This window comes from Propithecus coquereli, unplaced genomic scaffold (genome assembly GCF_000956105.1).
Source record: "Propithecus coquereli isolate 6110/MARCELLA unplaced genomic scaffold, Pcoq_1.0 Scaffold296, whole genome shotgun sequence".
Classification (NCBI taxonomy): Eukaryota; Metazoa; Chordata; class Mammalia; order Primates; family Indriidae; genus Propithecus; species Propithecus coquereli.
In genome coordinates this window covers 2081915-2098472 of record NW_012148574.1, presented here as the reverse complement: position 1 = coordinate 2098472, position 16558 = coordinate 2081915, and the positions used below count along the sequence as shown (strand labels likewise).

The 16558-nt window shown below is 42.3% G+C and overlaps 1 protein-coding gene across 1 annotated transcript in view; it reads right to left on the bottom strand.

Annotated features, from left to right (window-relative positions):
- ZNF236 (zinc finger protein 236) overlaps window positions 1-16558 on the bottom strand; it is a 98897-nt gene that overhangs the window by 76296 nt on the left and 6043 nt on the right. The window contains exons 4-7 of the mRNA XM_012648880.1: window positions 7118-7296; window positions 5039-5163; window positions 4059-4231; window positions 1964-2107 (exon numbers count right to left, since the gene is read on the bottom strand). Coding sequence (XP_012504334.1) covers window positions 1964-2107; window positions 4059-4231; window positions 5039-5163; window positions 7118-7296 — 621 coding nt within the window. The remainder of the gene's footprint in view (window positions 1-1963; window positions 2108-4058; window positions 4232-5038; window positions 5164-7117; window positions 7297-16558) is intronic.

Here is a 16558-nt window from a genome sequence, read left to right as displayed (position 1 = left end):
GGCACTTAGTTCCCCGGACTTCCGTGTTGTGCCCCCAGGGCTCCCTGCAAGGCTGGTTCCAACACTCACACGTCACGTGACCCGCGGATCACGGCACCATCCACAAACAGCTCACGCGCACGGGCTCACTGCTGCCCGTTTCCGAAACACAACAGGCAACCGCAGATGCAAGATTACAAAATACGTGCCAGAGGGAGGCAGATAACACAAGGAGCAGAAAATCACTTTTAAAAAGAAAACGCTCATTAGGTTTCAGAGAAAGTACATCAAACCAGAAAAAAAAATCTCGAAAAAGCAACAATCAGATCACAAAGGAGAGCTCTCAGAAATTAAAAACCTTACTACAAAAAAATCAAAAAAGCATCTTAAGATAAAGCCAAAGAAACCTCGCAAAAGTAGAGCAAAAAGGCCAAGAGTTAGAAAATGTGAAAGGCAAAATAAGAGACGTGTAGATCAACCCAGGAGGCTGAGCAGGGATTCCTAGACAGTCCTAAAAAAGAACACATGCGTCTTAACCTACAGCGCTCTTACAGGCCCAAATTAGGGAACAAGGTAGGGTAGATTCAAGGTTTCTAAATCCCTACACTTCATTTATTTGGCTTCTATTGAGAATATGAATTTTTTAAATGATCTGTATTATTATTCCAGGTTATTCACTACATGTACATTTTGATTTGCATATTGCCAAAGGAAATGATGAAAACTCTAATAATTTGATTTATACATTGAAAACTTTATTTTAAAAAATATTCAGCCCAATTTTCAAGACTGAATTGTTTTTAGACTCTAACTATTCTCCAGTTTTATAATTTGTTTTACAACACTGCCCCTGATCGACAATAAACTCAGGGAATCACCCCAAGCTGCAAATACTGTGAGAAAAGAAAAAATAAACACTGAAAGTGAACCTGATGTTTAGAAACCAAGTATCAACTAGACCTATTTTCCCTGTTGGGAGGAGGCCGTTGTTGACTTAAACTACAACTAAGTGCATTCATAAGCATACATTAAAACTTCTGAGACTTTTGTGTTTAATGTCCACTACTTTTAAGATACCATATTCTATATCCAGGTTTTGTGATTTTTTTAATCATTTGGGAAGGCAGTGTAAAAGAAGTAACTGATTGAAGCTAAGCTAAGAATCCTACAAAAAAAGAACAAAAGTATGCACATCTGTGGGGTGTGTGCATGTCTCTGTGTGCCTATGTGTTTGTCGGTGTGTGCATGCACATGTCTGTGGGGTGCTTGTATGCTTCTGTGTGTGCGCCTATGGGTCTGTGTGTGTACATCTGTGGGGGGGGTGTCTCTGGCATGTGCCTATAAATGTGTGCGCACGCGTGTATGTGTGTGTGCATGTGTGTGTGTTTAGAGTCAATTTTTAAATACATGTACTGGAAAATACAATTTAGTTTCAAAAGTCCAAAGACTTGGAAAAATTATCACCGTCACATTAGAAAAGGAGAAATATTATCTACAGAGAATAATTAATTCTTAAATTATCATGTCAGATAAAGAATATCCAATAGTCATCAATAACACTGACTGAGATCCTTTGTAGTTCATAAGCGTGACGACTGGATTTTCACGCTCATGTGTGAAATGTGCCTCCCTCAAGCCTTGTTACGACGTCGGCACATTAACCATCGGACAAGAGAGGAAAAAAGAAAAAAAATAATAAATTTTAAAAAAACACTAACTACAGGAATTATAATTTCATAAATTAATAATTACATTTTGTCTTATTTTTACAGGTTGAGATGAAAGTCCATAAATCAGTATCATCTATATTATTTTAAAGTTTAAAAAGATTGACTTGCACTAAATTAAAAAAGGAGCACCTTATCTCCATATAAAAAACTTTCATAGCACCTTTGTGCTACTAAATATTCAATCCTAAAGGCCATATTTAAAATCACAGATTTTAGTGAAAAAAATCCTTCTGTAACCAAATTACTAAACTTACCGTTAACACATGAGCAGTCTCTGTGGAACTTGTTGAATTCTGCGGCCCACCCATGTGCATCTTGCTGATGTGCGTGTTTAAGCTGCCTAAACTTTTAAATACACAACTACATTCTGTACAATTGTAAGTAGGACCATTCTTGACCTTAAAGAATAAAAAAGAAAAAAATGATTTTATATAATTCATTGTTATATCAAAATATTTAAATTATGGCAAATCATAATTTACAATTCCATTCAAAGTGACAGCAGCAATCTAACCCTTCAACTTTGCTTTTTTTTTAAATAGGTAGCTCCAGAATCAACAAACCAACTCTTTAATCAATATTGCCAGTATGACATTAATTAAAATTTAAGACTTTTCTGTAAATTAGAAATGGTTTCAGAGTGAGAAAACATATTCTTCAGTTACTGTAATTTGAGAAAAATAAAATGTCAAACATATGATGTTCTCAATTTTTTAAATGGCTCCATAGAGTGTCCGGTAATGAAGGCCAGACAGCTGTAAATACGTATCACACTGAACAAGCTTTGGGGGCCAACACACACAATGTGTAAACTCTTCATCACCAATTCTGATATGCCATATCAATGATTAATTTTAAAAACTATGATAAAGCCAGAAACAGATGACAGAAAGCAGTGAAATGAGTAAGAACAGCCTCAACAAGAGGAAACATCAAAAATATTCTTTCGCTATCACTCAAATCCGAAGTTAGTTCCTGTTATATTTATGAAGGCTGGCGTGAAAACTCATTGCCCCTGCTAAACTTGAATAAGACTTCCATTCTATTTCTAGCACCTTGTTAAGAACCAAACTTGAGGCTTAGATCCTCAAAGGATTGGATAAATATGTACAAACCAATCTTTAGGGTCCTTCCTGAAATACGCCATCCCACCACAAGGCCCACGGTGCCTCTCGACAGGGACAGGGAAATTGCTGGCACCTAACAGGGTTTTCTAACTTAGGAGCACTGAGTCTCTCACAGGGCTGCTCCAGGGTTCCAGTGAGGTACATCTGTGTGCTACACAAACGCACAGTTATTCCTGGTCAATCATCTTTGCTCAGAGGCAACTCTGCAAAAACGAGTTGTGCAGCCCAATTTTACCCTCCTTCATCTAAAGGTAACCTCACTGCACATTATCAACACCTCACTGACATTTACATGCCCTTCCTAACGTCTCTGCGTCATAGATAATAAAAAGATTAACTCACTGCGAATGGAATTCTGAACCTGCTTATACGCTACATGAAGTGTGTAGAGTTTTTTTCATTTTAGATTCCTTTTTTTCATTTTAGATATTATTCTGCTTATCTAAGATCATAGACAACTTCTATTTCTTGTTTTATTAAGTTTGGACAAAGGTATACTATTAACTCTCAGTTCAGTTAATGTTACTTTAGGTATTACACCAAGGAAAAAATTAAAAGAGACATATTTACTTTTAAAAATGTAATAGTTTTCATTCTGCAAAATAGTTTCATAGAATAAACTGATCCATGATAAAAGTATTTGTGTTGTTTAAATATTTCTTTATATTCTATAACTAGACAATAAGACAACAAATCATGACAATTAGTAAGAGCCAAGATTAACCCGCATAACAGAAATACTTCCAGAGGATCTATAAATCAGTATGATCTGTAGGCAGCAGAAAATTACGAGAGAAAATTGTGCACATCATTTTAGTTGAAATAGTTACCGTGCGGCATGGTGGGACAATAGACCAGGACCCGGACACAGAATGTGAATGTGCCAAACGGGGCCAAACATAAACCCAGCAATATTAGCAGCAAGAAAAGTACTTACTCAGAATAATGCATTGTAGCTAACAAAGGTATTATGATTATTTTCAAACACTTATTCATCAAAGCTATTCTGTCAGCAAGAAGATAAAAAGACAGTATTTTATATTTCTTCCATATATAATAAATCAAAAAAGGTTCCCATATATATCTTCTAAAACAGGATATGCTGAGCACAAACTCAGTCTGCATATTTAAAAAATGGAAAAGAATTTCTCAGGTTGGCCTGTTAACTCAAGATACCTGACACGCACTGTGAAATACTGCGCACACCCAACACCGTGCTTACCTCCGAATGAACTCTCTGGACGTGTGACTGCAGATTCCCTTTCTGAGAGAAGGCGGCAGGACAGAAGGCACAGGCATGGGGTTTCTCACCTGTATGCTTGATCATATGCGTCTGCAATGCCCCCTTCTGGTTAAAAGCTTTCCCACATTCACTACATTTAAATGGCCTTTCACCTAGAGAGGGAGAAAAATGATCAAAATATAATTCCATATTGTGTGAGCATCTTATGGATTAAAAAGAGAAATATTCAAGTTACCCAAACTCAAAACCCTAAACCTATTCCTTCAGCCAGAACTTCTCCCCAGACTTCCTGACTCCTATCTGCGATTCTCTGCTCAAAATCCCAATGTCAGCACACCCAAAACTGCACTCTTGACCTTCATCTCCCAAACAGGCTCCACCTGCAGTCTCCCCGGGCCATGCCGTCCGTCCAGGAGTTCAGGCCAAAACCGGGGAGTCATCCTTATCTCTGGTTCCCCTCATGTCCCACACTCAATGTATCAGCAAACCCTGCCCGTTCCACCTTCAGGCACATCCAGAGCAGCCCTGCTCCCCGCACACAAGGACCTCGGGTAAGGACCAAGAATACGGAGATCCAGTACCTGCTTTGTTACTCTAGACCCGATTAGCCCGGTAACACCTGACACGCAGTGACACTCAAACACTTACTAAGTGAACCAATGAATCCCATCCCAATAGCAATAACAGTATCAACTCCTGCTTACTGACGGCCTACTCCAGGAGCACTTTTCTAGGAGCACTACATGTTTTTCCATTTATAATTTAGGATAACTCTGTGCAGATGTAACAGCCACATTTTTCAAGTGAGGAAATGATACCACGGAAAGATTAAGTAATTTCACCACGATCATCCAGCAACTACGGAAGCGCCAGGACCAGACCTCAGGTCCACCTGGCACTGAGGAGCGTTTCCTTTCAAGCCACATAACAAATCGTTGGGAAGTAAATGTTTTTCATACCTGTGTGTATCCTGATATGTCGCGTTAACTGACTTGGCTTTTGAAACGTCTTTCCACAGTGTGGACATGAATACGTGAATCCGCTTCTGTCAATGTTCCGATTGTAAGACCTCGTACCTGACACCCTAGTATGATACAGAGGGGAAAACACGTTAAGTTGTCTCCTTTATGTTACAATTTCACAATGAAACTCTTACCAGAAAAAGCGTAGCTAACTGACCAAGGAACATGTTTTAATGATAAATCAATCATATGTATGTATAGGACACATACACACCCACACACACATATGCATGTATTAGTTTTGTGTATTTGAAATCATAAAATTCATTTTTTCTATTTCTGTTCCTCACCCAAGTCCTATCACACGCATCCCCCGGAAGGCCTATACACAACAGCCACTTCACCAGCCCCTCTCACCCTTACATCACCCACATCAACCCAATTTCTGTCTTGCTCAGCACCTGTCACTCTCTGAAACTGTCACACTGACTAACCCATCCGCTTGGTCACTGTCTGTCTTCCCTGCTGAGTGACAGTTCCATGAGTATCAGGCCTCCTCTGTCTGGTCCATCCCTCAAGCGGGAAGACTTAGAAGGTGGGCTGCCTGTGAGCGTAACAACCAACTAAACGTCTTCAACCATCTTTCTAAAACCCCTGAAGAAACATCAAAAATGCCTGTGTTAAAACTTCACCAGAATAAAAATCTGATGTTTATAGAGAACAGGCGTTATATTTTGAGGGTTTAAAAATCACTGAAATAGACTAGGTGAGGTGGCACATGCCTGTAGTCCCAGCTACTTGGGAGGCTGAGACAGGAGGTTCACTTGAGCCCAGGAGACCAAGGTTACGGTGAGCTATGACTGCACCATGGCACCCCAGCCTGGGTGACAGAACAAGACCCTGTCTCTAAAAATAAATAAATTGAATTTAAAAAAAAAAAGGAAAAGACAAGCGATGGTTGATCATATGGAAATGTTGTTCAGTCCACATTTCTAAAACTCAATGTCTAAGAGGATAAATACTAGAATCTTCAAGCACTTTATAAACTTTATTAACTGGTATAGGATTTCTTGTTGTTAAAAAATACAGATATTTCCTAAATATCGGGGCTTAGAAGGGTGGCGAGCTAAACTGATAATACAACAGTTAAAATAGGGAACACTTATTCTGTTTTATAGAATGAAGTGTAACGCAGTTTTAAAAAAATGATAAACTAAAAAATAGTTAAAATGATGATTGATATGCCTTTTACAGTTTGTTGGAGAAATTAGCTAATGAGTGTGCCAAGTGCTCATCACCATTAGCTAACTTGAGGACAGGGCCAGGAAGAACTCTTTATTTCATTTTATTAAGAAATGGAAATATCAATAAAAATATATAATCAGGAATAAGTAAAATATGAAATTTTGAAAAAATATTAAGTTTAACTAGGAATAAATATATATATATATATATACACATTCAAATATAGTTACAGTTGTTATGATTATGAGGCCTAAAACCAGACTATTAGAGTTTAAATCTCAAACTCTCGACTTACAAGCAATAAAACCTCATAAAATTACCTGGTCTCTCAAGTTTTCTCATCCACAAAATGGGAACATAAAAGTACACTGGCCTGACTGGGCTGTCTGCAATGATTAAATAGGGCTCTGTTTACATGTACACTAAGAACAGTGCTGGGCGCACATTAGTCTCAACAGCGAGGTACTACAAAGAAACGAATTCATTAAAAAGGGTGCTAATTAAACCCCTGTGAATCTGCCTGACATATTTTGTTACCTGCCATACAAACGTATTGCTAGTGCCTTGTTCTACAGCTTTTATAATACTAGCTAAACATTCCTACCCACACAGCCTGACGCTTATTCATAATATTGGCACTTACCTTCCCTACTATAGGCATGAACCAGGCAAGCAATAAAAGACATTCTGACACCATACCAAATTATCTGTGTGGTTCCACTTGCTGTGTTCTTGCAGCAAATATTTTTAGTTGATGGTGGTGAAGTATGCCAACTTTTAACATATTACCTAGATTTTTTTTTTTTACCAAGCCCAAGTAATGAATCCTACCTAATTTTATAATGCGTCTTCATGTGCTCCTTCAGCTCTGACGAGGTTTCAAACTCTTTCTTGCAGGCCTTACAAGTGTGCGGCCGGGTTCCCGCCAGCTCCTGGCGGTGCTCCTCCATGTGGATGGCCAGCTGGCTCTGCAGAGTGAACTCATCCCCACACTCAGAGCAGATGAGGTTCTGGAAACAAAAGGCCGTCAATGAGCAGGGCAACATCCCAAACCATCACTTCCTAAAAGAACTAGTATTATAAATGGTCGATATACCAAGTACACTTTCCTCTGAAACGAGCATCATTTTAACCTCTCAAAAATTATATTTGAATATATAAAAACCATTTCTTTATTGGAAGCAAAAGAAACACTTGGAGAAGGATGAGAGGATGATATAATTTTTGAGCAAAGTGAATTCTGTTTCAGGTTGGGCACTGGGTCCACCTGTCCCATGAACATATTAGAGAAACAGAATGGCTTCAACAAGCCAGAGGGGTCAGGAGAGAATTCAAGTTAAGACTAGAGTTTGAGAGACTATTTTAAAACAAAATGACAGTGGATGAGTATGTATTTATCTATCTCTGTCTTACAGATGAGGTCTTGCTATGTTGCCAGGGCTGGTCTTGAACTCCTGGGCTCAAGTGATCTGCCCGCCTCAGCCTCCTGAGTACTGGGATCACAGGCGTGAGCCAACTTGCCCAACAGCAGATAAGTTTTCAAATGGGTATACCTCATCCTTCTTTCAATATGGGCACAGGCAGAGCACAGCGTGACCTACAAGGCTCACTGAGGATGTGAACCGGGGGCAATCTGAACCCAGGTATGGAGTAAATGAAAAATACACACAAGTATATCAGACTTGGTACAAAAAACAAAGAATGTAAAATAGCTCAATAATATTTAATATTTGCTTAGGCCAGTAAGATTGGAAAGGTGAGAAAAAATTAAAAAAGAAAAAAAACTTTAATATTTGAATTAATAATATTTTGTGTATATTTTAAGAAACAAATATATTGATAAAGTTTATTTCACCTGTTTGGGGATTTTCTTACTTTTTAAAATGTGGCTACTAGAAAATTTAAAATTACTCATGATATATTTCAATTAGATGATGCTGGTCTAGATGTCCCAGAGCTTAAGGCTGCCAATGACTAGCTACGTGGATGTGGGCGTGCTGCCCCGTCTGAGGCTATAGAATGGGAAGAACAACACCACCTGCCCGCACAGGGTGGTTATAAGGTTCAAAAAAATGACGCATGTAAGACGCTGACAGTTCGTGGCCCAGAGTGAGTCCTCAATAATTACTTCAATCAGTACCAACTGCTGACTTAGCATAAATTTCAATCACTTCACTCTTTTGGAGTTCCATAACACAATTGCAGCATTTACTTAAATGAACTGTACAAACATGAAAAGACACGAGTATCATCTGTCAATGAGCATAAACTATTATTTCCAGATAACAAAATATGTAGCTATTTCTATCAGACTTTCTTCTAATTACTGTACATACTAGTCTCGTAAATCTCTTTAAAATGAGGTTGTTAACTGACACTACCTAAAGCTACACTGCAGAAAAAGACAAAGATAAAAGAGACATTTTGAGCAATCCAATAATAATTCCAACTTAAATTTAACTTTAAGTTAGTATTATTACATAATAATTTAAGAAAAATGAACTACTAGATTGGTAGTAATTTGCTGATGATAAAGAAAATTTGTTATAGGAAACCGTCAACAGAAAAAAAAAATCTGTCATGATTTGCTGCACCTCTTTAAAAACACTTTATGGGCCGGGCACGGTGGCTCACGCCTGTAATCCTAACTCTCTGGGAGGCCGAGGCGGGCGGATTGTTTGAGCTCAGGAGTTTCAGACCAGCCTCAGCAAGAGCGAGACCCCGTCTCTACTAAAATTAGAAAGAAATTAATTGGACAACTAAAAATATATAGAAAAAAAAAATTAGCCGGGCATGGTGGCGCATGCCTGTAGCCCCAGCTACTTGGGAGGCTGAGGCAGGAGGATCACTTGAGCCCAGGAGTTTGAGGTTGCTGTGAGCTAGGCTGACGCCACGGCACTCTAGCCCGGGCAACACAGTGAGACTCTGTCTCAAAAAAAAAAACAAACACTTTATGACTTCAGCACTCCCGAACGCCGTACGGCAAGAGAAAGTCTGCGCCTTTCATCCACGACGGTCCCACCCCTCTCCCATGTCCCATTCCCATCCTTCCTCTGTTACTGCCCCGGCTCCCCCCCATTCTCTCTTCACTGACTTTTTACCAAGTGATCAGATTAATGTATTTCAGGGGATATCGACATGGATATTACTCAGACATCTGTCGGAACCGTCCGAGTGAAAACCGCGGTTCATGCACAATTTGGCCAGGTGGTGACTGCAGCATCAAGCACTCCCTGGGCCACTGCCAAGACGTGCCACCTTACAGAAGGAACACTGCCGTCCCTCCACTTTCCGCCCAGCAAGCCAAAAGGAGAGGGTGCACCTCCCTGCCCCTCCACGTACCGACAACATCTCTGCATGATCATGGGCACTAGGATAACAGACCTTCCATTTACTGCCTTCTCCACGCGCAGAGTTAGTATCGGTTCTCTCCCTAGGAGCAGAGACTGCCCTGCGGTAACTCTGAGCATGCTTAGTGGCCAGCAAAATCATCAAGGGAAATGCACAGCACTTTAGTCACCCTCCCCCTTGCTGAGGATACGGGAATCCGAATGGCTCTAAAAAGCCAGAGCGTGCAACGTGATGAGACACTGCGCTCCCCTTCCAGCTCCCACCCGGGCACTGGGAGGGCAGCGTCCGTCCACCAAGACCCTGCCTATCTGGCCACGCTCCACCCCACACACCGTCCTACCTCCTGCCCCAGCTTCCTCAGGACCAGGCTCTCTTCCCAAAGTAGCCTCTGTTGACCTCAAATGGTGCTCAATGCACAAGATAAACCTAAAACCCATCCCGAAAATGCTGCTCTTCCCTGGTCACTTACAGGACCTGGTCCCCGGCGCTCTTCATTTGTACATGCTGCCGAGATGATCAGTAAATGTGAACAGCGGCCTCCCATGAGCCAGCGTGCAGGAGTGTGTGTGTGCGTCTGCTGCTCCTCCAAACGTCCTGCAACCCCCTTAAGGGAAGTGATCTAACTCAACGAATAATGTGAACTTCGATAAGTATGTGAATTTTAAGAAAATAGTCCTAAGTCATTTAAAAACAACAATAATTTTTCTGGTTTACTTCTCTGGTTTTGAGATTTACATTGATAGAGTAGTGACCACTGTGAACTTTAGACTATTAATCTCAATAGAGCAGTAAGTAAAAATGAGCTTACAGTGTTCTAAAAGTAAAAACTCAAAAATGGAACACCTTAAACTAAAAAGTTAATTATATATTCCTTCCTTATTGGGTCCTTAATACAATTTTTTTTAAATTAAAAAAAAAATAAAAAGTTAATTATAGTTCATGGGAACATATAAGATGTGTTCACAGGTTATTTTAAATTCAATTCTAATGACGTATACTTTATATACAACAAATGCACCCATTTTAAGTGTAACTTTTTACCTGTCCAATCCGACAGTGATGATTTGAGAATTTAACCCCTAGCAGGCAACCTTGGTCCTATTTCCAAGGTTTCTGGGGACCCTGCACAGGTGCCCCAGCACTCTCCAAACCCAACAGACCAGGTGCCCCCACATTCATCTCCAACCTCCCTGGAGCAGCCGCAGCCTCTCCCCAGACGCCAACTTGCCAGCACCTTCTACCAACCACACTGCTTTCCTCAGAAGGCTCTTCTCAGCGTCCTTGCACTAAAAGGTGAATATTCTAAGAAGTTACAATTTCGACAACCGTCACTAGTTAACTCCTGCTATATACCAGGAACTGAGTAGGGCCATTTCACGTCTAGAGTTAAGTTTCTGGGAGACGATGTGTTGTCAGATCACACAGGGAGCGGGGGTTTGTTTGCTTTAATACACTCTGCCAATGTATTTTAACTAACGTATTATACTTAGAATATTCACATTTAGAGCAATTACTGATGCTTTAAGGCTGAAGTTTGTCATTTTATTACTTGTTGTTTATTGACGCTGTTTCTTGTTCTTCTGCTTCTCTTTGCTTGCCTTCCTGGATCACCAATTAGAACTTTCTAGAATTCATCTTGATGTGTTTATAGCATGTCTGCGTACGTCACTCTGTACGGCTTGCCTGCAGATCGCTCTGTGTACGACTACACGCACATCACGTATCCCAGTCTTTGTTTTGCCAGTCTTTTTGTTCTATTCAGGCCTTCGGCTGATTGACTGAGGTCCACTCGTGCTAGGGAAGGCAATGTGCTTACTGAAAGTTCAATGATTTAAACATTAATCTCGCCAAAAACACCCTCCAAGTTGATACACAGTATTAACCACCACACCCTTCTTCTCTTTCCTTTCTGAAGTTCCAAGTCTCCTTCTGTTTTCACCTCCTTTCTCTTTGCAGACTTCTTCTAGGGATTCTTGAGGACAGGTCTGCCAGCAATAAATTTTCTTAGTTTTCCTTCATCTGGGCATGTCTTTATTTCCCCTTCATCCCGAAGGACAATTTCACCACATACAAAATTTGCAATTGACAATTCTTTTCTTTCAGCAACCGAAAATGTTGTGTTTTCTTCTAGCCTCTATGGATTCAGATGAGAAATTTGCCGACATTAGAATTCGTGTTTTCCTTCAGGTTACAGATCATTTCCCTCCAGTCTCTTTCAAGATTCTTCTTTGAGTTTGTTTAGTTTTCAGTGTTTGATTATGGTGTGTCTTGGTGTGGACTTCTTTGGGTTTATCCTGTTTGGGACTGAATCAGCTTCTTAAATCTGTAAGTCATAACTTTTACCAAATCTGAGTCATTTCAGCCATTACTTCTTCAAACGTATTTTCGGCCCAACACTCTTTCTCCTGCCCTCTACGGTGACTGTGATTCCAGTGTTGGGTCTTTTGTCCCTGTCCCAAGTTCCCGGAGGCTCGGCAACCTTGCCAGTCTACTTTCTCTCTGCTGTTCAGCCAAGTCCTTTCCACTGACGTGTCTCCTCGCTCACTGGTCCTCCCCGGGCCTCTCCACGCCACAGAGTTCTTTATTTCACTCACTGGACTCTTCGGTTCTACAATTTCCCTTTGGTTCTCTTTTCTATCTTCCATTTCTTTCTCCTATTTTTTCATTTGTTTCAAGACAACCACAAAGCATTTTTACGATGGCTCCTTAGAAATCCTTCACAGATAACGCCAGTGTCTGGGCCATCTCAGGGTTGGGATCTGCTGTCTCCGTGTTACAGGTGGGACTGCGCTGGTTCTAGGTCTGATGATGTCCTGGTTCGTGTCTCCATCCTAGACATTTGGGGTGTTAAGCTGTGAGGCTGAATCTTGGGCTCTCTTTTGGCAGGCAGTCATCCTGTCCAGATGGAGCATGAGAACCAGCTGGGGTGAAGCCTCAACTCACAGGGCCCCGCTGACACCAGGGGGTGGAAAGCGCAGTGCAGACTGACATCGTCTGGTTTAGGCTCATTGCTGACAGGTGGGAGAAGGCTCAGCTCCCTCCTGGACCCACTGACACTACTCTGGCAGAGGAATCAGAACACCACCTGCTTCTGCTGGGTGGAGAACAGAGGTGGGCTTCCAGCGTGGCTCTGCCAACACCATCAGGAGAGGATTCTGGGTGTTACTCCTTCTGCCTGGACAGGGATGCAAGGTTAGCTCCTGCTTGGTCCCAAGCATTCGGGATTGAAGTGCTGCAGGAAGCAGTGGAAGTTATCTCTCCACTTGGGCTCCCTGAGCAACCTTTCAGCTGGTATTTGTCTGGCATAGGGTGAACGTCATAGAAAGATCTTCTGTTCTATGAGATCAACCTTTTCCCAGCACTGGCTAAAGGGGAGCCAGCTTCTCTTGCAGTGGTTTTCATCTGTGCTTGTTGGCAGAAGGCTACAGGCTTCTCCAGCACCCTGTCCACTTGTATGGGAGGAAAAAAGGAAGCGCAGGGAGCTCACTGCCATGTCATCCGCAAGCCCTCAAGTCCCCTGCTGTCCCCCACCTTCTCTCCAACTTTCAGAGTCTTTCTGTATCTCTTGGTTGCATTATCTCCCACTGATTTTAGTTATAAGGCGGACACTTGGGAGAATGAGGCTACTTCATCTTAGCTGGAACCATACAGGTGATTTTTAAATGAAACTAGAGGTCAGGAATTATTCCTATAGTTATTACTAATATACAGTATTCAAATCAATTAACAGAGAAATAAATAAATACGAAATGGACAGACAGCCAAAAATGTATTATTTTAATAGACGGGGAAAACACCAATTCTTGTGTTCCCGTATCTGTCCTTCCTTTCTCGTTGTAATAATACATTTCGTAGCTGAGCACAAGGCAACCAACTAAAATTCCATTTCCCAACCTTCCTAACCACTGGCTCGCCAGCGTGCTGTGTCCTACCCAACCGGATATGCGCGGGGCTGGCATTCCCCTTCCGGATCAAGCCTTTAAAGAGAAGCAGTGCCCCTCCTCCTGCCCTTGTCATTGTGAACCATGTGACAGAAGCAACGGTCCGAGGCAGCAGAGCAAATGAAGGTCCTGGACAGCCTCGGCGGGCAGGGCCCTCCACCCGCCCTGCCAGACTGTGAGGGGAGAGGAGAGGAAGGGACTCTGAACCCGTGTTCTAACACAGCATCCGAGAAAGGAAAAAAAAGAGCTCCTATTTTTTACATGTTGCCAACATGTTTGCCACATTTGGCTCTGGAATAAGCACAAGAAGGCCTTTTTTTCCTTCCGCTCATGTAAAACCTTGAGCTCAGAGTGAGGCTGCTGAGGTCAGGCAACGGAACATCACGGGTAGCACAGACACACACGCAACGGCAAGATGAGGACCTCACAGCCTCCCTCCACGGCGCAGCAAAAGCCTCCTTTACGGCTCTTCCAGCCCTTGCTGCAGTTACCACTTTCTGATCAGGGCGTGCCTGCTGCGTGCTGAGAGGGAAGCCGGAAGAGGGTGGGTTAGTAGTACAGAAATGTAAAGTCCAGTGGTTCCAGCGAACAGGCATTTCTCAAAGGCCTTCGGGAAAAAGGGAAAAGGGAGTCAGAAGCTATGGAATGTTTGGGTTCTCACAGCCACGGTGGTGAGAGACAAAGACAGCTGGAGATTCACAAACAGAACAAAGGGACCAGGCTGCGCGACGTTCAGATGAGGGGTCGTACGGCGGGGGATTACGGCACAGCAGCGACAGGCCTGCGCAAATGAGGGAAACGCTGAAGGATGGGGAGCTCCACTCTGGGGAGAGATCCGTAAGAGAATCTGGACAAGATCTGTGGAAAATTTTAAAATTAATGTACAAAAACCTAAGAGCTAGCTTCTGGAAGTGATAAGTGACTGTCAGTTCTCTTTTCAGTTAAGGAGATCACAATAGATTTTAAAAAGGCATATCTGAAGAAATACTAGCATGGAAGACGGTAAAGCTTGTTGTTCTGGTGACCTGTGCGATGGGCTCAGAGGGCCATCTCCACCATCCACGTCACCTGGGGCGGCAGCCCAGAATGCGCAGTGCGCACAGACTCCTGTCCCCTCCTGCTAGAGGATTAACCTGCAGCCCAGGTTTCACTTCTCCGCCGAGACCACACGGTTCACCACGTCAACTCTCTGCCCGACATCCCCACGCTGCTGACTCCCTTGTCGTTCCGTGACACAGGCTTCATGAACCTCAACCCCCATCAGACAAGCATGTCTCCCCGCCGGCCTGCTGAGAAGTGGAAGGGAAACCGCAGCCCCCTGGGGAGAGGACTCCGCACTCAGGCGAGTCCCACTCGGAGTCTGCCCACTCAGGCTCGGCTCCCATTTCCCAGAACAGGCCTCCCACACCTGCCTCCGGCTCCCTCAGGCCACCACCTTCCTGTGAAGACAGAGCAACGTCCCCATTTCACAGAGAAAACCGAGGCTCTGCAGCCTCAGTGCCAACCCATGAACAGAGGCCCCCGGCACCACAGCACACTCAGAAGGGGACCTGGGGATAGTTTACACGTGCAAGGGAACAGCAGCGCCAACGTTCGTCCAATGCACCAGGAACGAGCTCAGTTTCGACAACATCGTCATCTTACGAAGGTCAGTTTCCACAGGTGTGTGGTTAAAAAGCAAAGACAGGGTGAAAACCATCTTAATATGAATTAATTAATATGAAAATTAAAATGAAATACGAAAATGATTGCGGAATAAGAAATTCTAGGATATAAAAAAGCTGTGCAATACCCAATGTATGTCTGTTAGTCTTTCAAAGGGCTACTAAGTTATTAAGATATAAATACCTATTATATCCTATGAATCTCACCAGTTCATAAACACAGTTCTTGGCTTTTGCCTTAAGGTCCATAAAAACTTACTGAGACACTAAGAAAACCTGGTCTGAGAAGGCTGGGAGACAGCACGAGCTCTCCACGGCCACCTCCACTGCACCCCTTCTCCACCTGAGCCCTCCCTTCCTCCTACACCTGCACCTGTCTCCACCTGAGCCCTCCCTTCCTCCTGCACCTGCACCTGTCTCCACCTGAGCCCTCCCTTCCTCCTGCGCCGGCACCTGTCTCCACCTGAGCCATCCCTTCCTCCTGTACCTGCACCCGTCTCCACCTGAGCCCTCCCCCTTCTTCTAGAGTCAAAAGAGAAGTATCTTTTAGTCAAAACTAACTTCCCTGCCACACTCTTGTAATAAGTCACTCTTTTCTTCTCCAGATGAGGACCCTCTGAAAATGAATTATTATACCAATATTAAACACTTAAGTATGATTTTGTTTTGTGATAATAGGAAAAGTGTCTTCAGTTTTAAGGTATATATCCTGAATTATTTACTGGTATACTAACATGATTTCTGCAGCTTACTTCAAAATTGTTCAAAAAACAGAGACGGGCGGGGGGTGAGGGAGGGGTGGAGAGGAGGTGTTAAGATCTGGCAAACTTTAACGATTGGTGAGCTCAGAGAAATGTTATATACAAATATTCACTGTACCATTCTTTTCAATTCCTCTGTAGGTTTAAAATTTTTCAGAATAAAAAGTTAGAGGGATTTGCAATCACTACCTACTGTAATAACAAATAAGGAATTAAAGGTGAATTTTTTTTAAAAAGAAACTGCAGATATGCTACTTGAAAACAAAGCAAAAAACACTTACTACCCGATTGTTATTGGCATGTGAGGTTGCACACCGGAGAAGGTCAAGAGGCTATAGCAGAATGGCAGAAGACTACAAAACTAGCACACGAAACACGCTTCCCTATGGGCAAACAGCAATAGTCAACGCAAAGACTCCCCTAACTGGTATCACTCAAAATCCTAAATTACTAAAAATAAATTTAAACAGCGTACGGAATTCATCTGAACAAAATATTAGAGTGATGTTTTGATATTCCATGTTCTCATAAAGATTCAATATTGTAAACATGTTC